Source organism: Chaetura pelagica, unplaced genomic scaffold (assembly GCF_000747805.2).
Source record: "Chaetura pelagica isolate M959 unplaced genomic scaffold, ChaPel_1.0 scaffold435, whole genome shotgun sequence".
NCBI classification, from domain to species: Eukaryota; Metazoa; Chordata; class Aves; order Apodiformes; family Apodidae; genus Chaetura; species Chaetura pelagica.
The window spans coordinates 171,252-195,193 of NW_009953312.1; the positions used below are offsets into that span (position 1 = coordinate 171,252).

General features: G+C 34.8%; 1 protein-coding gene across 1 annotated transcript in view; it reads left to right on the plus strand.

The window, feature by feature from the left end:
- The first annotated feature begins 1,082 nt into the window (after positions 1-1,082).
- CDH9 (cadherin 9, type 2 (T1-cadherin)) overlaps positions 1,083-23,942 on the plus strand; it is a 65,944-nt gene continuing 43,084 nt past the window's right edge. The window contains exon 1 of the mRNA XM_009998079.1: positions 1,083-1,310. Within this exon, the coding sequence (XP_009996381.1) occupies positions 1,083-1,310 (228 nt within the window). The remainder of the gene's footprint in view (positions 1,311-23,942) is intronic.

Genomic DNA, 23,942 nt, shown 5'->3' on the forward strand with positions numbered 1-23,942 from the left:
TTCATGGACTAGGATTCCCAAAACAAATTATACTTTTGCTGCTGAATTGTTTTCCTATGCTTTCTGTAATACAAAATTACATTTCAGGTAATAATATCCTAAAGCAAAAGCAGGCTTGACAGAAAACCCAGGTTTGGAAGTCAGACACCTCAGGTTTATTGCTAAATAAAGAGTATGGGTTTAAAAAATATTTGGTTTGGATTAAATTTGTTTACAAATTTCAAAGCAAAACATCTGTGCCAATTTTAGAAAAAAAATAGTAACAATAAGACTCTATATAATAAGAATTCCCATTAATTCAGGAGGGGAAACATTAAAATTCCAAATGCATAATTCTGTTCCATATGCAGAATTTTGTTAACCTCATCAAGTTTCTTATAAATGGAAACTTAACTAATGAGTACCTTTGTTTTTTTAAGTAAGTACCCTGTTGAAGGCATCAATAATACTTTCAGTTTTGTCTTATTATTTCTTTTGTGCAGAAAGAGAAGATACTCTGTACAACTAGGGGTTAGTAAAGGGGAACAAGAGGTCATATAAATCATGAAGTAACAGAAAATTCAGATTTGCAGAGAATTCTGAACAGACAGTAAGAGAGGTTAATATCAGAATGAGCTGGGAGACATTAGATTGGAAGGTTTCTTACTATTTTGGCTGTTTTGCTGTATCAGGATACTGCTGGTCACTAAAATTTTAAGGTTAAGTATTTTATTCAGAGTGTGTTTTAAATTACTGTCATTATACAGTTGAGGGACTGAAGAAAACATTAAAGAACTTGACTGAAAACTCTCTGAATAATTCTTCCATGCAGTTGTCTCAAGAAAATGTAGCAACACACAAATGGTCTTTATTTTCATGGTTTATGTAATTTCCTGGGTTATTGTCATGATCACTGGTCTGCTTGTTTTCCTGTTTGTAGGAAGGCCATGACCTTAGGGAAAATAAAATAAATAAATGTTGCAACTTATTCCAATACTTTTCTCCATTTCCTAGGTCCAACTTACAAGAGGAATATAACATTTGAAAAAAATTGTTTTGGTGAATTATTAGAAAAGTGGAGACTAACAGCATCACTGTAAATTATGAGGATTTACTCCTTCCTGACAGTTTTGCTTTGGAGCTCTATGTTTCATGTGATTCATATGGTGCCATCCCAAAAAAGGACTAACAAGCACTCACGCAATGAAAGGATAACAGGACTGTCAGAGAATAGTGGAAAAACACTGCACCGCAGCAAGCGTGGTTGGATGTGGAACCAGTTTTTCTTGCTGGAGGAATACACAGGTCCAGATACGCAATATGTGGGCAAGGTAAGCCTTGTGTTTAAAGGATACTTTAGGAATGATGCATCTGACAACCATGATATTTTCCCTCCTTCTCCACAGTTGTTTTGTTTTTTATACAACAATGGTCCCAGTATCTCCTTAAGGTCAAACAAAATGCATGATGGACCCCCTGAGGGAACAACGGTCATTCCAAGGTGTGGGAGAAATTATGTAGTTTAGTGAAAAAAAATAGGAAACTTAAAATTAAAATGTTCCAATTTCTTATTACATATGCCTATACAAGTTTTATCACTGAAGCATTTCCAGTTTTCAACTGTTAAACATAAATATTAGATAAAGGAATCGAGAAGTTATGCTTTCATTTATCTAACGCATGGCATTTACCTGTATACTTGGATGTGTACTTCCCAAATGACATATAAATTCTATTATATTAAAATTGTTGTTTCTGCTTGGTATTAAGTATGGATAAAACATTCAAGGTGTAAAAATATCTGGTTTTCATAATTTTTGCAATGAACTTACTTAATGGTTTTAATGACTATCCATTTGAGACCTATCTAACACAGGTATTATCAACAGCAGCATCTCTACATTCCAGCTGTCTGCAGTCCTACATTTTCTGATAGCACACAGCTCAGATATTTCCAAATTTTCAGCCCTTTTTTGAGTCTCACCATCCATGGATTTGCCTCATGGTCTGCCAAAATAAGCAGTCTTGGGAGAGACCTAGAATACACATATCAACCACCAAGAATGACTTACAAATTAGGGAAATGTTTATCTGAATATCTTCATTTAATAAATATCCATTTCAGCTTCTGTCATTCATCCACGATGCTGCAACTAGCTCAAGTAGCTCTCCCACTTTTTGGTGCTTAACTACCAAACTTTTTAACTTAAAAATTACATTTTTAATTAAAATATACCAGAAGGTTTTTGAACATTTACTAACATCTCTGGTCATGGGAGGTACAATCTGCAAGTATGGAAACAATCTCCTTATTTAGAAACAAATGTCAAAGAAGCCAACCATGGTGACTTTGAACTTGATTCTGAGCTCAGTTATACAAACACCACACCCATACAATTCTGCTCTCAGTTAAATTAATTCTGACTTGCAGTAGCAAAAATAAGATGAAAGCCTATAATCTTATTGCTAGTGTGTAAAATAGGAAAGTTTGTTGTAGGCAAAGGGATCTTCAATAAAGGATGAAGTTTTTATGTTGGAAGTATCCTTTAGTATTGAGTAAACTTGCAAAGAAAACGTGAAATAAAGTACACAGTAATGCAATCTCTATAGCCATAAGTTCTACCTAGGCTCACAGAAATACTTTTTTGTAAAAACAAAAAGAAGTCATAGACAACTAAGTATCAAACATAAGAACTGATTCCAGTTTCAGTCCCAAGTCACCTATGCCATTCTACACCTGAAATACAGTAGATTTACATCAAGACTGATTTACATCATCATCTTTGCTTCTCACAAGGAATGTCTACATGGTGTATTGCAACAGATGCAAACTTATTCTGCACTTATTCCAAACTAACTAAAAGCCATCGGACCTTATTACTATAGAGCTAAGTCTAGGAAAGAAAACAAACAGCTGTTCAGCAGCTGGGTCTAAGGTGATTCCTTTCTTAAAAATCAGATGACATGCTGAGATTTGTACCAATTCACTATGAAATATTGTTCAGAGGCCCTGATGGAGGGGTCAGCATTACTGATTCTCTAAATAGATGGAAATAATCCCAAATATTGTCCCATGTTCCAAAGAAATTGAATTGGAAATAAGTGATTAACTCCATATGGTTGCGTTAACTTTAGATCACTTAATGACATGACAAAATGATCATAGTTGTGTCCTTAGTGATATACAACCACAGTAAATCCATTTGAGTTAGCTCAAATTATCCTAGGTATATGTGACATACAGCACCAAGAGGGAGTTGCTACAACAAGAAGTCAACTAAGAAATTTCTTTTCTTTAAAAAGAGCAGCTACTTTTTTGAACAATATTATTCTGAGAAGTGCTTAAATCTCAGGTTTAGTATTCTCCTGCTCAAAGTGATGATAATTAGCAAACTGGTATGTGTGAAGAGACAGTACTTTTATTCCAACCCACAGGGACTAGTTCATAGCAAGTATTCTTATCCAGTCCCTCTTTAATATGGATATGCACAGACAGAAGGAATACTGGGGTAGAATATTAAATGTTCTACAAAAAATTAAATAAACTGCATTAAGAAATTTTATCAGGAATAAAACTTTTAAGGGATCATAGCCATAATACTAAAAATTACTTCCTTGTTCAATTTTATTTTTTTTATATTTTTTTTTAATGAATCTGTCAGGTCATTGTGTTTTGTTAGTGATGCTACTTTGTTGATGCTTTATGAGTTATGAACTTATGAGTACATCCTGTTATTTGCAGTAGGGTAGAATCACTCAGTATGACATAAAGGGATAAAATTTCTTTACAAAGACGGATGAGTACACAGGTCAGAGTGCTATTCTGTGACATCCACACACCTCTCACTGCCACTATTCAGCCCTCAAGACAGCTCAGACCGGCAGCAGGGACCCAGGAGAGCAGAGCACTTGCTTTGACCACTGGCCTGGCCTGGTCCTGCCTGGCAGTTTTCCCACTATGAGGGTTTTATGAGGGTGCTTGGGCTCAGGCCCGCTCGGTGTCTGATGTCTCTGAAGGGAGGAGCTTCTCCCCCACATCTGAGGTGTTATAATCTTAAGTAGCTCTTTTTAAAATTATATTGTCAGCAGCCAATAGCCTCACTAGCCAAGGAGACCTGGGAAGATCTCTTTCCCTGTATCTTTGGCCAAATAGCGGTTGTTACCTGGGTTATTCTCACCCTCTGGTCTCCTTTCCAAATATCTTCCAAGAACTGGAAAGTCTTTAACCGCTCTATCATCACTGATTTTTTGTTTCTTTCCTGCACATATGAGACTAATCTAGGCAGTTAGAGCTGGCAGATGCAATCACGGTCTCATTTATCTAAGTGGTGTTTGTGGGTAGTTTCACCCTGTGCCACGAATAACTAAAAAAGAGGCTTGGTGTACTTGTAAGGTAGATGAAAAAAAGAAATTCATGCAAACCTGGTGCACAGCTCCCAGGCTGCTGACAGGGGTAACATGGCACTGATAGACTCTGAAAACCTAGAGAAGAGCTTATGTTCCAAATTATAGTTGGATAGCTTTTAGACAAAGCTAGGGGTAGTGATAAGAGGTGACATAAAATGGAAAATGGTAAGTGCATCTAATGCCCTTAGCAGAAATAAAAAATATTGTTTGATGAGCAAAGGAAGTTAATATTCAAACAGCTGCAAAAAGGCTTCGTGGCTAGAGCAACAGTAGTAAGGAAACTACTCAAAGAACAAAACTAAATCACCAACCACCCTTTAGGGAAAGGGCATACATGCAGAGCAATGGCCTTATGAATGTGATGGGACTAAACGTAAATCCAGACAACCTACAATACATCCATCACACATCCTCTTCTTAGCTCAGGGGATCCATATGTCTCATATATTGGTGCTTGGAAAAAAAAAAAAATTAAAAAAAATAAATGCAGAAGTCTTTAAGTTTTTTAGATCCTATTACCTGCAACAAGGCAAGAGCTACTTATGACACCCTTCAATTTCTTATCCTTTTAAAATATATTCAGGAAATGCTTAGAGAAACCAGTGGCTCCATCATGCTAGGTACTGCTTAAAAAAATGCATAGGGAGATAAAATTTGCTCTGAAGAGTTTGCAATTGAAATATTCAGCCAGACACTGGTAAGGTAGGCAGTATCACAGCACCCTGTTTAAAAAAATGGCCAAGAAAAACATGTTGAAATTTCTAAATCATAAAAATGACCATATTCTTTCAGGGTGCCTGTTGTCTAGTGTGAATACTGAATATCTCAAAGAGATCATCAGTGTGAGAAATTTTCAGCAGATGCAGTGAAGAGAACTGTGAAGCTCCTTCTGCCTACTAAGAACTCACTAAAATAACACAAGTGGGTTACAGTATAACAGTTAAATGTATGAGAGAAGGTTTGTTGTTGTTTTTTTTAAGGGAAAAGAAAACAACTGACAATTTTTTGTGAAATGCAAAAGGGCTGAAAAAGTAAAACACCTGTGGATCTGTACTGAGACATTCTTTAATTTCTGGGATCTCCTTTTCTTTCACTAAGGAGGGGCCATTAATCCAATTTCTCAGTTGCTACTAACTTTAAGCCCCAAATAGAATCTAAGAAACAGAAGCTAAACCACTGATCTGTAAGAAAAAAGGTCTACCAAATTTATTAATCTCCTAAGCAACAAATCCAAAGAGAAAATAATTTTTTTGAAGGACATTTGATTTAGGAAGTATTAAAATATTGATGGGTACAATGTTCATTAATTAAATTAAAAAGCTAATAAAATGCATAGAGGCTCTAACCAAACAGCCCTTTAGAGATAATTAGTTCTATTTTTCAAAGCTAATACTGATTTTATGTGCCTCCATTTCTAAATAACTTACTTGTTACCCACTGTTTAGGCATTAGTTGTGGAAAATGCCAAGTATGACATGTCTTTAACCCTTTGATTTATGAAATATACTTTGGTGATTTCAGAAGATTTGAGATTTTCTCTCCTTTTAAGTCACTCATTCACATGGAAGCTAGTCTCTTCTTTATATCAAATAGGCACTTTGCTAATCAAAAGGTGGTAATCTTGATGGGCAGATAATGTGTGAATTTCCATGTAATATATGTTAGACCAATCATAAACTGTACAAACACCTATCACATCCCAAAATTTAAAAAACAATAAATAAGCAATAACAGCAAAACAGGTTTTTGTATACCACCTGGAAACTTTCAATAAGGGGGGAAAAAAAAATCAAAGAAAAAATAACTGACACTCTTCAAAATTAGCTGCTCCATGAATAACATCCTGTTTAATAACTTCCATACAAATAAAAAAAACTAGGCCTTGCATATTGCAAGCATCATTTAAATTGGATGCAAGCTGAGGAAAACAATCTCTGTTCTACCTCCAGTTAGCCAGCAAGTCTCATTAATGGCATTTGTCTGTGTTTCTTATTAAAAGGTAAAAAATGAAAAGAAAAATATTCAGACAATGGGGCTTTTTTGTTTTGTTTTGGGGGAGTGTTTCGCTTTGGCTTGGAGGAGAGGGGGAAGGCAGGGTACACAATATATTTAAATGCAACCATTTATTTGTAGTCTCACTTACAAATATTCAGATACCTACAAGTGAGGTTGTCTAATATAGTCTCCCTTACAAGAAAAGAGACAGATAAGATCAAAAGAACTTCATATAACAATTCAAGAAGTCTCATTGAACTACCAACATCACCAGACTTGCTGTTATTTAATGCAAAACTTCACCCAGTTGCCCCATTATAATCAATGTTCCTTTCATTTTTTATTTAATGGAATAGGATAGTATTTCCTTGCAAATAGAGACCAAAAATGCACTAATACGAGAAAAGAGTAATTCACATTACTTTGCTGATGGCCATTGGTACACCGCGAAGTCCTGAGTAGGCTCCCTCTAAATGTGTGAAGCAGTGGAGAAGTTGGATAACGGGATAAGTGAAACCCTTACTCCATCAATATTATCCCAGTTCATCCATAACTACCTTAAAGCAGCCTTAGCTATTCTCAGCCTCTGCTCTGAGCAGTTAGGAAGGAAAGAGCTTGTGGTCTACATGGGTGATCCACTGAGCTGGCTTTTCACAAAACTGCAGTGCCAAACTCTGCAGTAACATTAGTTTCCCCATCCTGAAGCATAGTGTTCTCATCTGCGGCAGAAATATGTTTTTATTAATTACCTACTATTGTTTTCTTCAAGCATTGAATTTTATCTTAAGCTTGACTTTAGAGTATGTTTGAGAATTGCTTTTTCATTTGTGCCTTTAGTCAATTTATGGAATAATCCCTAAGGATTTCTTTACAGAACTTAATTTCCCTCCACAGAGTTAGTTTAAGAACCACCTATTTTTAGGATGAGAGAACAGACAGCTGCTCTGTCTTTTCAGTGTTTCAAGTGTGCTCTCCACTGTTATAGATGCACCCCACTTGTCTCATTTGAAAAACTGTTGCATTCAGAACAGCACCTAATTGCTTCAGCATGCTTCTTTGCAATCTTTTGACTTAGCAGTATGATTAAGTTTTGTGTTTGGTTTTTTTTTAAACCAATAGAATTATGAACAATCATATGTTGCTGACATGTAATAATTTAGAGATGCAATTCAACCACACAAAGATCTCATCACATTCTTAATGTGTTCCATCTAGCATGCAGTAGAATAAGTCTCGGCTCTTAAAATAAAATCAGTATTTTTAGATTAAAGAAGAAAGATCAGTGGGGCCTCCCGGGTCTCCTCTTGTCTTTACTTTCCTCTCTCAGACCCCAAATTTTTCCTTATCTTTGATAAATACTGCAGAAGTAATGATGTATCAAAACAGAAAAGAAGTCATGAGGACAGAAAAAGATCAAAGAAAGAAGAATGAAGACTTTTACCAATGTTTTAAATAACAAGGAACAGAAAATCTATCTAATTCCAAAATTAATATATTAATAATTTATCTCCACTTACATTGCATTCTTCAGTTAACACATTTTTTCAAAAAAACATTTAATATAGTTTTAAGCACCCATATCTCTAGGTTGATGAATCCCAAAAATAAAACTGAAGTGGAAACTGGCAAATCATAAAAAAAGCCAAAAAACTAATAGCATTGTTTTCTTTCGGAGAAAAGACAGCTGCTCATTTCTGAAAAACGGAATACTTTTTAAATTGAAGTTTCCAAAATAGTGAAGAGATCTAATCTTATAATGCATAACCCAAGTGTAAACAGTTTAAATGAGGTATCTTTGATGCTCCATTGCATGGCAAGCTGAAGCTAGAATTTTTAATCTAATTTGGATGTTATATTTCACAAACTAAATAATCATTTCTGAAAACAACAGCAATGATAAGAGACTTCAAACACATGAATAACAAGGGTGAATTGGCATTGTTTGGTGCAGATAGATCAACTGTCATGAGACCTGACAGCTTCTGTTTCTTTAATTACATAAAGAGAAAAATAAATCTTAAGTTCTTGTGATTTCAGGGCAAGAAGTTGGTTTAATGTAGTCATAAGGCTCAGTTACACTCAACATCATGAAAAGATTTTTGATGGTACGTAACAGTAAATGCAGTGAAGTACTAGACAAAGATCAATCAGAGTGACAGGATTATCTTGATACTGAAAGTTTTAATGATAAACTGAAAAAAAACATGCCAGAAATTCCACATTGACTACCTGGCAGAAGGAGGATGGTACATATTATCTCTTTAGGCTACTGTCTGCTCTGTTTTCAAGGAGTCTGCATATGGTTTTCAAGTTCAAATGCTAAATTAGTTAAACTCCTTGGGAAAAAACAAAACTAACCTAAGAACAAACTCAGAGGCAAAAGAAATTATGAAATTGTTTATTCCAAATTCATTCTTTTTCCCTTTACTTTCCCCTTCATTTGTCCCAACCTCACTCTTGTCTGCTCTCCTCAGCAGAACATCCAGCGTTCAATTATTTTCAAGTTTAGAAAAAGAATCAGAAGGCTGCCAATCATGTGCCTTTGCATTTAATGAAAAAAAGGAAAATTTGCAAGAAAATTTTTGAGAATTTAGCAAGGTTAAGTGACAGCTTTATCCATAGCATAAATATGGGCATCTGAAAAATTACCCAGCTACTTTTAAAGACAAAGCCAGTATGACACTATTCAGTAAAGGGAACTCAATAATTATCTCAATTTTTTTTTCTTTTTTTCCTCTCTCCCTCCATGTTCATTCTCACAAGTGTGGAAAAACTATGCTTACCTGATGTAAGCAAAGGCTACTATGTGAAGTGTAGTTTTTTGTTCACTACAATACTTGCTCTTTGTTTAGTCACAGTTCTCCTTCCCCGGGGATTTTCTGAGTGTGCTCATGGGGTGGGTGAAGACAACAGTAACAGGGGCCTGGGACCCGCACAGTTGAGGTGCCTTCTGTGGAGTTTGCCTGGATTGAGGGTGTTGACAAGTTAACAAAAAGCAAGGGTAAAAGTTAAAAAACTCCAATATAAAGACAAAGTGGGAACGAAGAATGGACTTGCCTTCTGTCTCCAGTGGCAATTTCCAGTTGTTATTTAAGTACAGTTTTCATTTTAATAGAAACTAGTTTCTCAGAGATTAAAAGTCTCTTGGTCTTGCAAGTTCCTTTTACTAAAAGGCCTAAGCAGGTCTGTCTCAAAGATCTGTTTGGCTCAAGGACCTGCAACAATAGGTAAGTATTATCCACAGAATATCCTTAATTTATTATTATAGCTTATATTATAAGCTAGCATTTCTCAAGCTTGCAGCTTTAAGCCTGTGGGAAGAGAAGATTAGACTAGTGACAATCTGCAGACCTATCATTATCTGTTATCAGGCAATCATTTTTTGTTCCTGAGAAGGAGGGAGGGTGAGGAAAATGTATTTCACAGAATACTTTTCATGATGTTATATATTTATTGCACCGGTTACATTATGAGAGTGATTCTGAAAAGGGGAAGTGTTTCAACTATATTATGGTTTACTGGTATCTGCCAGTCTGGTGATAAAAGGAATGCAAAAAAAAAAACATCAAAGCAAATCAATGTGTGACTACTTAGAAAGGGCAATTTTGAACAATACCAGAGGATGGTATTGTTCAACATCTTGTCTGTCAGAGAAAGTTTTATGAATAGTGACCTTGAAGATGAACAGAGGGGCTGTCAACAACCGTCAAGTGCAGCAAGTCTTTTCTTCCTGTATGTGTCTGATACATCAAATCCTGTCTGTTGCCAGAATTGTTACACATTTCAGTCTTCTTGAAACTGAAAACCAGATTAGTTTAGCCAATGTAATTAGTTGATTTAACACTATGCTGGGTATCAATCAGAAGAGGACTCTCTGTTCAGAAATACATAACTATAGTCAAATCCTTGCTATATGTATTTCTCTAGCAACATCAACACACTCGACTAGCTTCTGATCTCTTTTACATCAATCTACAGTCAAAACCTGTGCTGAAATCTTTTTTTGTTTTGTTTTGTTTTGTTTGGGTTTTTTTGTTTTGTTTTTTGTTCTGATACATCAGAGTGTAAGAAAAAGATTGAGAGAGCATTTGAGCCTCCATGAACATTTCAGAAGTTGTAAGATCCTTCCTAACCTATTTCACAGGGACAAGCGTATCCATTTCAGATGAAAGCCATCAGGCCACTTTTGTCCATTGGGAGTGTGAGGAAATGACAACCAGGCTGATAAGATTAAATTAATTTTAGCCTTAAATTAAAATAAATAAGCTTTATGTGTTTTCCAATTCTGCAGAGGGAACTTAAGGAGAAATTACACCAATTCCCCTCTCTTTAAGTTGTAGAACTCTTAACAAAATCTCAAAGAGGTCTTTGGAATGGTTGATTCAGCTAGAGGAATAGTGTTTTAGCCCAAACCCTGCCTTAAAAAATAGATTATGCTGGAAATAATTAATTAATATGATTGAATGTTTGCTTTATGTTTATTTTTCTTTGTTTTCCATCTGTAAAATGTAATTGCCAACACTTTCATCTTAATGAAACTTTTCCTCAAAATGTGTCTATATACGAGGTGTTCCCACATGATATTACAAAAATAGTTCTAGAATATAATGAAAACAGTAATGAATCAGACATCTGATCAGAAGTGGATCTTGGAAGTATTTAATTGAATAAGGTATCAGAGCACACTGTGAAAAGGAGGAAAAAAACCAACCCTAAATGTTTCATAGCTACCTGCCCAGTGAGCAGTCCTTGAATTCTTGAACTTGTAATATAAATTATTGCTAACTCATAAAAATAACAAACACAGGAGTATTAAGTGGGATAGTGTTGTACCTCTATTTAAGCATTTATTAAATGCAGTTACCTAAATGTGTTTGTTCTCACCACCTGCAGTCATTTTTGCCCCTTGAATATTTAGATTTTGCTACATATTTCTGATTAAGAACTGAAATGCATTTAGTTTCTTAAAATGGAGAATAAATTTAGTTCTTAAAAAAAAGTTATGATTTGCAACTTCTATGCAGGCTAAGTAGAATTAACACTACTGTATCACACTTTAAAACGTTGTAACTACTGACACAAGCCTTAAAAGTGATGTTTTTCTGACAGTTCAATCTTACAGAGATTGTGGAAGTAAGCATATTTGTCTTTATAATAAGCATTTGTGATGAATAAACACTGTCAAATACCAGGAGGTAACAGAGCATTAAATGTTCAAATATAACTGAGTCTGACAGCTGACTGACAAGACTGAATTAAAAAATGAAAAATAAAATAAGAAAGTATTTGCTTATCTTGACTCTTTACAGATCCTTTAAATCAATACTTTTTTTTAAAAATGGAAAAGTTAACTGTGTGTTCTGTGTAACCACTTAACTAAAATAACAGCCATGTATATTTATCTTTAATTTTACACCCTATATTATTAGATATAACAAATGGTGTGGACACGAAAGTGAATGTAAAGAGAAATCAGGCATGCAAAGCAGGTATTGCCTTATATATTGTCACTGAAGTAAATGAAAGCAAGGTTCTTGCAAGAAAGTGAAAAGAATAATTGGAGGGTTTTGGGGTTTTTTGTGGTTTTGTTGTTGTTGTTGTTGTTTTGTTGTGGGTTTTTTTAACAGTCTAAGTTCCACAGAACATGAAAATGCATTAATCTCTGTATGGATTAGTAATTGTGAAGTGGAAGAGGCCACACTGGGATTCCTACCCATTCCATATGAAAATTTAAAATCACATGCAGAAAGGCATGAAGTGAAGAAAATCTTTAGTAGTTCAAAAGTACTGTTAATGGCAGGAAAAAAGGAATGACCCATTTTGTTTTCATACTATCAGAGCTACTGCAATTAATTCTTTGTGCTTCAAGTGATTCAATCTGGTCTAATTTCAAAGTGTGAAGAAAAAAAAAAAAAAAGAAGAAAAACCCCACAGTTTAAAATAATTTTATGCTTCTAAAAAGCTATAAGTCTACATACACACAGACAGACAGACAGACAGATAGATAGATAGATAGATAGATAGATAGATAGATAGATAGAATGAATCATAGAGTCATTTGGGTTGGAAGGGAAATTAAAGATCATCTAGTTTCCACACCCCTGCCACAGGCAGGGACACCTCCCACTAGGCCAGGTTACTCAAAGGCCTATTCAACCAGGCCTTGAACATTTCCAGGGACGGGGCTTCCACATCCTCCCTGGGCAACTTGTTCCAGTGTCTCACCACCTTCACACTAAAGAATTTCTTCCTAATGTCTAACCTAAATCTACCCTCTTCCAGTTTAAAGCCATTAGCCCTTGTCCTATCACTATGTACCCTTGTAAAAAGTCCCTCCCCACCTTTCTTGTAGGCCCCCTCAGGTACTGGAAGGCTGCTACAAGTTCTTCCTGGAGTCTTCTCCAGGATGAACAACTCAGCCTGTCTTCACAGCAGAGGTGCTCCAGCCCTCTGATCACCTTTGTGACCCTCCTCTAGACATGCTCCAGGAACTCTATGTCCTTCTTATGTTGGGGGCTCCAAAACTGGACACAGTATTCCAGGTGGGGTACTGTATATAAATATACATATATATGTGTATGCGTATATACACATACATACATATATATATGTGCATATATATAAGTTTTGTTTCTTTTCTTAATTTGTTTTTTCTTATTTCTTTGATGACAAGAAAGGAGAAAAGGATAAATAAAACCTTATAATGATAATAAAACCTTATAATGCTACAATTATTAAGAGTAATTTCCATATCTATAAGTATGATTCAATGTAGCTTACAATACAATTCAAGAGTAGCTTACATCAAATGAAGAGTACCTATTGTGAGGCAGGTCATGACATAATACCTGTTCTTCTGAGGAGAAAACTGTAGCAGAATAGCTGAAACAATGATATGAGGTCACAGGGCCAGACGAAAGCAGAACTGAATAACCAGTATACAGGGACAAATTCAGCACAATGGCAAGGGTTATTTATATGAAGCGGAGATCACAGCAGAAAGGACTGCACACACTGAGTAAAAAAAATAATTTGAATAAGGAGCACTCCTCACATCTTTACTTGAATATTAACAAAATCAACAAGATCATGATCAACATTTTACTCCAGATGAAGTCATAGGATAATCAGCAAAACAATCAGTTTTACTATGCATGCTATGTGCTTCTCCAAAGTACAGAGTAACTCTTGAGACAAAATGGATTTCGGCAAATGTTGCTATCAATCATCATTGAAAACACCAATTTCCAAAATAATATTTTCTTTCCATAAAGTTATAGAAAATGAACATTAATACATTCAGATTTTTATCTTCTTTAAGCAGATGCAAATGCTTTGAATATCCATGCTGTTAAGCTGACATGATTTTAACTCATCCTTGGCGCAGCTTTGGCTGGGATTGTCTTTTATTAGTATTTGCTCTGAGAATCTAAAAAAGCTGACAAAAAACCCTCTTAAATAACTCCTGCATTGTCTAATTTCTCCATATTAATCTTGCTTCATGTGATTAGCTTGCAGATTCAGATATTAAATTAAAAACACACTTTATGATGTAATGCTCTTGGTCTGCACGGCTTTATGCTTGGTTTTGGACTTTAACGTCTCTAGGCTTTACTTCTTTTTCATGGACTTTTCGTCTGAAGTCCCAGGCAGCTTTATCCTGTCTTCTCTCTAAGCCACAGTCCTTCATGCTTAATCAGACAGGTACAGTCAACCTGTGGTTAATGTGGGACCTGAAGCTTATCTCAGGGACCCTTAAAATGGCATTACACTTAGGAGGTTCTGTTGTGCAAGGAAAAATAAGTTGTTTTGATAACATTGCAGTTACCACGTTGTCTTTGCTATCCCTACAGTGATGACCTTCCAATGGTGGTACTTCAAAACAAAATTTAAGGGGATCATGCAAGCATGTAATGCAAATTTCAGTAAATATAAAATCAATGAAAAAGAAGAAAAAGCAAAAAAGCCTAAAAAACCCCAAACAACCCCCTCCCCCCCAACAAACCCTACGTATTTCTTTCTTAACTACTGTTTTCAGCATACTCTTCTTGAAACAATTGTTTCACTTAGGAGGGTGTATTATCACAAGACATGTTCAAGGCTTGGTGTTTGCTATACCCCAACCTGCTTTCAAATCTTAAGCTTTGATATACTTATTTCTGAGAATCTACTTCTTGGATTTCACCAAGAGTTGGGCATGCATGTATGTGTCTTGGAGCATGCCTGGGGCAGAGAATTGCCTGAGGCAGAGGCAAGATATGTAACTACAGCATACTTTCACTGCAAACCAGAGAAACAGTCTAATAATTAAAATTTATTGCAGTCTGTAATTTTCACCTTGTGTTGTTAACTTTGCCAATAAATAAGCAGTAGCAAAAGACCTTAGTGGTGCTTTAAGTCAAGCAATGACCTTACCTAACTTCCACTACTGTTGTTTTGAAAGTTGAGTTTTAAATAAACATTTAGGGTATTTAAAGAATCACCATTTAACAACCACATTCTAAAATGAATATTGAGGAATTAACAGATTTCTTCATGTGTGTTGTGTATGGTGTCCACAAAATACAATTTGCAAACTAGGATCTTAGGAAAAATAGATCTTTTAAAATTGTGATTTGAAGCTTTGTGGTAGAGATCATTGTGAATCACTAAGCATACAACTTTTTTAGGTTTTAAATTCTTTCATGTAAAAATGAATATTTGTTAAAGATAATAAATATCTTTAAATATTTTTATTATTTCTGGAAACACGTAGTTGAACAGCTTAGGAAAAATTTGAGACATTTCCTTTGAATCAGCAGACCTACAGTCTGATTTTGTTTACTTGGTGCTGCAAACCTGGAAGCCTGTTTACGTATTTAAAAAAAAAAGAAAAAAAAGAAAAAAAAAAAGAATATTCTTTGATCATGTTGCTTCATATCTTGACATCTTACTCTATTACTTTTGCATTATGTTGTATAACTTTTCAAAAAACCTTCAGCCTTGACCTGCAGACATCTGTCTACAAGTATACGTACATATATGTGCATAAACATATAAAATTCTGATTAAAAGTAGTAAAATACTCCTGTTACTGGTATATTCTTCAGATCATCGTGGATGACTGGAAACAGTATAGTATCATTGAGTTTGGTATAACTTGTCAATGCAGTACTTGTCCAAATTTAGGACAATGGATAACTAAACTTCAGGGACACCAGATTCATAAAACGATAACCAAAACAAAACAAAAAGATAACTCCATATATCCTTCTAACATCCCTATTCTAATCTGACAGATGCAGACACTGGGTCTGAGAGGGCAAGGAGTGTAAAAAGGGAAAAAATTGCAGTAACTAGACTTGCATGGCCTTTCAAAGCAGCGTCTCCTATTGCCACTGAGAAAAAGAAAAGTACTTTGCTAGACAAACCACTGGTTTCCCTTACTAGGGTATTTTTCATATGCATTTAGTGTAGAGCTGAGCCCAGATCAATTAGTTCTGTGGAGAGTAAGGGATAACCTATCCATATGACAAGCTCATGTTGTTTCCAGGGCCAGAGCTTTTATATCTGCCTACTTCTGTGCCCATCTTTTGGTAATACAGTGTATTTTGAGTGTCTCTCAAAGAGAGAGATCGTATATACATAGACAGATCGCACTCAGAAGTTTCTAGCGAGAGAAAAATCTATGAGAAAAAAGCGCTATCTGGTTGTGAATTATTTAAAATAATGATGGATTTACCACCAGTTCCAGGGATTCATTAAAAGTGACAGTACTTGATGTTGTGATGTGATAATTTCTTACCTGTGGACATAAATGATAACTGTTGTCACTTACTCTATCTCACAGTTTTGAACAGACAAATGACAGAGTATGGCAAAGCATTGAAAACAGTTTGGGCAATTTCATTAGGCTGAAAATCTGCAACCCAGCTGTTGATTTGAAGAATAAAGAGAGGAGAAGAAAAAAACAAAGTGTATGTGTTCTGAAATCTGATTATTTGTGCAGAAGTAAGAATGAAACCACTTTTCCAGATTTGACTACAACCAAGCATGTAGGGCACAGGAGATGTAGAAGGTATGCAGGGGAAGGAAGCACTTGAGAAAACAGCTCTGGTTTCCAGGACTCCCTGCTAGGTATGGGAAGATGTATGTGGAGGGAATGAATTTCACTCTATTCTGTTTGTGTAAGCAGAACCAAAAGACTACTAAGAATTCTGCTAAACTCTACTTGAATGAAAAGTAGATTTATCCTTACCTACTAAGTCAATACCAGCACCTGCAGCTGGTATCAGCAGTGTTTTCATTATATCATTCTCCAGAGAATTTATAACAATAGACAGCTGAACACAAGGACCAGATGGTAGAAAACAGAAGATACGAAAAGTAAATGTCATTTTCCTTGTTTAATATACAGTCACTTAGGTTATCATCACACACACAGAGTTTGGTTGTTTAATTAAGAATTTTGTGCTGATGTCACAAAATCAAGTCAAGTAAATACATTGCCATTTTGCACACACATAAAAGTTTAGATTAAATGCACATAAATAATAAATAAGTAAAGCAATTCAGACACTGCTATGGCAATCCACAGTGAAGAACTACTGCAGTTATTAAGACATCTTTAGAGCTTTTCATTAGTTAAAATGTTAATGAAGGAGAATACTGGCTGTATCATACAGTGAGAGCACTGGTTAGTATCCTGTCACTAGCATTCACATATCTTTGGTGAGATTTTAGGGTTGTTTGAGATGATACAAGATCTTATTTTAAGTATTTTGCTTTTTTGGCTTATTTTGCTTTGTGTGTGTGTGTGTTTGTTTGTTTTTGTGTTTTTTTTTTCTTTTAGAAAATATCCATCCCATTTCCCATACGCTGTCTCCTTTCCCACCACTATATGCATAACTTTCTTTACTTGAAGTAAACATACAGTGATAATTACAGTCAAGTTTCCTGGGGTCCAATCAATTCTGCTTTATTACATATTGGAAAACTCAGTATTTTTATATGCCACAGCTTCAGAATAAATAGCACAGTACAATCACCATATACAAATAGAAATGTAAGGTAAATAGGCACATGGCTCTTTTAAAGCAACATATACATGAGCTTGTGTTCTGTATTTTGCATGTTTCTTCCCTCACACCAGGAGCTTTAGCTAGAAACTGTGATTAAAATATGCCTGAGGAACCCTAAAAGTACAGTCTGTGCATACTTTCTACACCATCTGTGCCCTACATTTTTCCCTCTCATTTCTGAAAGGGTCATTTTGGACACACTGAATAGCTTATGCTTTCCTGTTCCTTCCCATTCCTTACTATTTATGCTTGTTGTTTTCATATTTAAGAAAACATAAGCATATTTGAAAGTTGATCTTTTATGCTGTGTTATTGTTTCTCTTTTTCCGGAGTCACTAGGTCTGTATATATTACAGCCAAAACTCAACATTTTATAGCTGTCAAACTACTAATATAATGTTTCATTATGTTGATCTTATGGAGAAGTTTTTCAACCTGAAGTTATACATGGCTTGAGTCTTTTGCCTTAAGCCATAGAATAAGCGATGTCATGGTAAACTCAGGGAAAAAAACTTTGTTGCCAAGGTAAAGTTGTGTCTACCATGTGGAAAACACCTTAATTGTACTTGCAACTAAGAGGCTGAATATGAAGTGTTTTGGGGGGAGAGGGAATGGTTTCCATCTGAAGTGTAAATTACACATGAAATATAAAAAGAACAGAGATGTGTTAAAGCATCTCTGTTATGGTTTAACAAAACCTTAAATGGAAATACATTTGGTGTAAAAAGACAATACCAATGTAATTCTTGGTTCAGCCTTCAATTTCACAGGGGCTAAAAAACTCTTCATCTTTTACAGCTTCCAAGTTTCCTGTGCTGACTTGTGATAGCCTCAAACCAAAATAAATAGCACCATTTCCACTTTATGTTTTTATTGTTGTGTCTCCAGTGAATGGAAACAAACAAAAAAACCAAACCAAAACAAACAAACAAAAAAAACCAACTCAAAACAACCCCAACCAACCTACAAAAAAAAAAAAAAAAACACAAAAAAACAAACAAACAAAAAAAAACCCCAATCAGCAAAAACCAGCAAGCAAAGCCTAATGTCCTCTTTAAAGGAAGATCTTTGAATTACATACATTTAAACAAAACTTTATTCCAGCCAAAATTAACAAAGAATATGCAATAGACTATTGCTCTAACCACCTAAAATATGTATACTAGTATACACAAACTGATTACTAGCATTTGCAATGTTTTGTGTAAATGTAAAAACAATCTCATATTAATTATGAAGGTAGAAAGAAATCATAGAATCATAGAATCATTAAGGTTGGAAGGGACCTTAAAGATCATTTAGTTCCAACCCCCCTGCCATGAGCAGGGAACCCTGCCACTAGACCAAGTTGCACAAAACCTTGTCCAGCCTGGTCTTAAAAACCTCCAAGGACAGGGCATCAACAATCTATTCCAGTTCCTCACCTCCCTTATAGTAAAGAATTTCTTCCTAATATCTCACCTCAATCTAATAGCAAGTAAAGCTGAACACTCAAGTACAGCATTGCAAAATATGCAAGGCAATGCTGTTGACAGTGTACACAGGAAGAAAGGTAACATGCCGTAGCTGTACCTAAACTGTGGAGCCAGAACTGCTTCCTCATGATAATAAAGACTCAGTTTCGCATTTTCCTCCCATTCTTCCCTGACCTGGGTTGAGGAAATCAAATACATCTAGCTGAGACTATGGAAGCTTCTGCTCTCTGAAATGTGTGACAAGGATATTAGACAGTCACCTGCCTATCTATTTAGTAAGTTTATAACATATAAAAATAAACAAATCTGACTTTAAGGATCTGCATTTGTGCCCTGTGCTCCTCCCATGTGCATCTTCATTCTAGTTGCAGCTCCATTCAATCCTGTATACTCAACGGACCCTTGAAGAGGTTCACTTGTTATCTGCTAGTAGTTTCACTCAGTAATATAGAGATCAGCATGGTCTTTATCTCCCACTTAAATACACAGATGTACTGATTTAGTGACACTAAAAGGAGTGTGCTTGACCACAATAATCCCCCAACACATCTGAACATGAAAAGTAAAGAAAACTTTGTTCACACTTTCTAAAAGGCTTTTAGAGACAATTAAGGTCTCAGGCAGGGGAACATGGGGTATTAGGATTCTTCTGCTGGAGAAAACTGTGTGAGTGAAGGCAGCAGACAAAAAAAGCTGTAGCAATAACACTTTTTCTATACCATGATACAGAGGCACACTATAAACCACCCACGTTGTAAGCATTAGTACAATACCTACCACAATGTAGGCATGAAAGTGCCTTCCCCTTAATGTGTCTTCATCCTTCTTTTCCCCTTAACCCTCTCCTCAAGAGAAATCATACCTCTTTTCTGAATTTAGGCAAAAAAATTAATATTTTCACCGTATTTATTCATAACAATCTCACTAGTCCTAAGTAGCTCATCTTACTCTTTTTTCCCCCTTTTCATCTGCAACAATAGTTGTACAGAAATAGATTGCAAATAAAATTAAATCTAAATTATGTCTGGCAATTTCTTGCTTCTAAATCAGGAAAATTCATTCATATCACTACATAGTTACTTAACTGTGTCCATTAATTCTCCCCTCTTCCATTGATAACATGTCTGCCTAACTTGAAAAGAGTTTTTTTCTATTGCAAAGAGCTGAAAACAGATCAGCTGTAGAGTCTACAGGAAATGCAATAAATTAAAATTGAATTAATAAAAAAAAGTCAGGTACTTTTAAACATGGGCTTTTAAGGAACTCTATTCTAAGGCAATTTTTCCTCTATGTTGTCTTTTGGTATTCCAAGCCAATCCCCAAACTTGATAATTTATGAGATATCTTCTCTACTGTGTATAAAAACAGTAGTTTTCAGAGAAGTTATGGATTAGCCTTGGGCATACTAAGAATGCATAGTTAAATAAAATACTTCCTGAAACCAGGCAGTTATGGGTTATAACCACCATCTGCTGATAAATATTGAGTGCTACATAAGGGTGAAGTGTAAGCGAAAGGAGCAGTGTACTTAATTTAGAGGAAATAGAATTATGCTGCAGGCATCTGAGATAATCTCTTGTTTGCCTATTCATTTACTTATTGGAAATTACAATAACAGGGAACAATGTATTTTTATGCTGAGATTTCTTTTGAGAACATCAAGATCTCAATTATCACATCGCATTAAAATTCCGTTTCAGAGAACTGGATAGACAGGCTAAATTGAGATGCATACATTTCCTATGTAAATAAAGAAAAAAGTTTGAGAGAGCATTTATAAATATGCTCATATTTGTAAGACAAATATTGTTACAGAAAGAGCTAATTGTGACTCCCATAACCATTACCAATGTCTTTGTCTCTGATGATCCTTAGGAAGAACTGAGAATATGTTTAGCCAGCTACACAGGAGACTAAAGAAAAAAGAAATGTATGCAAAAATTATTAAGAAATTAAGATACTCAGCAATGCATCTTCATGAGGTTCTGTCTTCATTTCAATGCATTTCAAATTACATGATGCTGAATACTGAATGGAATGGGGATGTAATTTGTTATTTTGTATGCTCATTATAGGTTGAGTAATCTAATATCTGGTTAGGGCTTTTCTTTTTTTTTGTTGGTATTTAATGGCTCTCCTCTGGTCTGCTAGATTTTCATAGAAATTTCAGAATGAATAATGTAATATATGAGAAAAAAGAATGCATTTTACAAGTTCATTTTCCATCCATATGGATTTTTAGGACTCCACCCTAAATAGAGAAAAAGCACCAGGTAGAGTAAACCAAAGCAAAATATTTAAACAAGAATTACTTTTCCTCGCAGATCTTCACAGATCTGCTGAGTCTGTGAAAAGTACTAGGGAAACCACAGCAGTCAAAAATCACTTCAGATCAAATGTAGGAATACTATATTTTTCCAGTTTGAACTTCTGAGCCCCTTTCATACACATAAAGAGTTTGCTAATTAAAAAAAAAAAAAAAAAATCCATTAACAGTTTTATATATTAAAAACTGAAATTGGAAATGGGATTGAGAAAATGTGTCTGTTCTTGTTCCTTGGTTTTAGTGAGTAAAGAGCATGATATTTTGTAAACATTATAATAAACCTCATTTTTTCATGTGGTTTTCTGTCAGTGATTTTCTGTACATTCTCTACAGAACAATTAACATTTTAAAAGTTGAAATTATTTTTTACATTATAAATTCAATATATTTGGGCACTTTATAGAAGATTGTCAGTTATAAACACAATATAGATTGGTCAAAATTAAACTGCAAAATAATTGAAAAACCTACATGCCCTATACTGAATTTGCATAAACATGAGCAGTACAAAATTGTTACACTGTCTCATAAATTAAAAGCATGTTTTGCAATTATGTAATTCTAATATAGTGAGAAAATTGTTTGATTATTCTCTTTTACACAGCTAATAATTTATGTAAGATGATAGATAACGTTTTGCTTAATTTGTGTATTTTTTAATACTAAAATTGTCTCTTTTTTTCAAAACCTTTTATGTTGCAAAATTATGCTACAGACTAATGAAGATTCTCAAATGTGAGGTGAAAAATAAAACATATATGGGATTTAGAAATTGTTACATGTAGAATAATTTTGCAACTGTACTTCAAGCACTAATAGAAAGTTGGTAATAGAAGGTGAGACTTTTCATTGCTAGTAAATCAGTCTATTCCCAAATTTATCATGATTGAAAATTCTGTTTACCATTTGGTAGAAACACGAGATAAGTAGGAAGCTTGAAATACCCGTCACAGTTTGAACTACTTGACATCTTTGTAGATAGTTTGAACAGAATGATAAATTAACCTATTTTCTGAGAAGCTATGTATAATTGAGGAGCAGGGTTGGGAATGGCAATGGACAGATGTGACTTTTTTACAGAACCACTTCTTAGCAGAGATCACTGCTCTTTCTACTTGTCCATCTTAACCCCATTTCAAGAGGTCATCAACCCTGGATTATCAGCAGGGTTGCTAATGTAAGCAATCAAAATGAGGTTGGCAAGCTAACAATATATTCACAGTCTGGATCTCTGCTGCTCATCTACATCTGTCTTCTTTTAGTATATGGGACCTCTTTTACACAGGTGACCAACTCTCCAGGTCTAGAAAGAGCCTGCAGGAATCAACAATTTCAAATAGCAAAATTTGCAGTCGTATAAAGTGCTATCCTTAAGTCAGTTTGCAGTTTCTGAGAGATTATTTAGGTAGCAGAACTGCCTGGGAAAAAAACATTTAGTAGGTTTAAAAATAACTACTGCATTATTACCCACATTTTCAAATAAAATTATATTAAAATAACATTCCAGATAAAATTTCTATACAATGCATATTATGTACTTACGATTTCGTATAAAATTCCACATATATTCTTATTTAAACAAAGGATTTTCTTTTCTATTCTAAACCAAGAAAACCAATTTTAAAATCTCATTCACCCCCGTCTCCTTTTTTTTCTTCTACTGTCTTTGGACATACTTCATTCTTCCTATGCATAGCAGTCTTGACAATTAAAGGCCAGGGCTCCTGTAAATAGTTTCTTGCTTTACAGTCAGGTGGAAAGGCTGCTATGAAGATAATACCTGTGGGCAAGAGTCTAGTTTACTTCAAATAAGTGAGTTAAATAAATTTTCTATCAATAACAATTTGTGTTGGGAGTTTATATGTGTGCAGGAAATAGACAAAAGAAAACAAAGCAACAACACCAACAACAAACCACCCCCCCAAAAAAAAAAATAAAAAAAAATAATCCAAACCCAAATTAAACAAACAAAAAAGCCCTGGGGAGACTGACGGATGTTCTTTACAGAAGCTCAAATCTTCTCATGTTAAGTGATCTCCCTTTGCCTACACCATGGGATTGATCACTCACTGAGTTCCCAGACATGGCTCTCTCTCTGGCGACTCCCCTGGCTGTCTGCCTGGGGATTTTAAGGAGGCGTGTAGCAACACAGAGTATAGTTACAGGCGCCTGAATATTTTACTTGGACATTTTAAAGACTGAGAAAGAAACTGGCTTATTTTCATGAAAAATCTAGGCTCAGGTGCTAGCCATCAGTCCTGAGATCTGATTCTTATGTGCCATATTTTAAAAATATTCTGCCTCATGAAAAAAGGAGAAAGCTGTATCTGTGCCACAAGGTGAGGAGTATCTCAACAAGAATGAATATGCACTGTTTTGTAGGGACAGGAAAAAAACATCTGACTGAATGAAAGATGGTACATTTTTTACTTAACATACACATTTATTTATTTTTTTTTTCTGCAGAAAAAAAGGATCAAATATAAAAATAAGATCAAACATTAATATATTAATCCAATTTTTAATGAACTTTGTACAGTGATTACACAATGCTCCACAATCTGTGTCAAGATATCCATACAATATATGTTTATTTTCTCTGTATTACCTGTAAAGTTAACAAGTTGACAGGGACTTTTTTTTTTTTTTTTTTTTTTTTTTTTTTTTTTTTTTTTGGTTTTTTTTTCTTTTTTTTTAAAA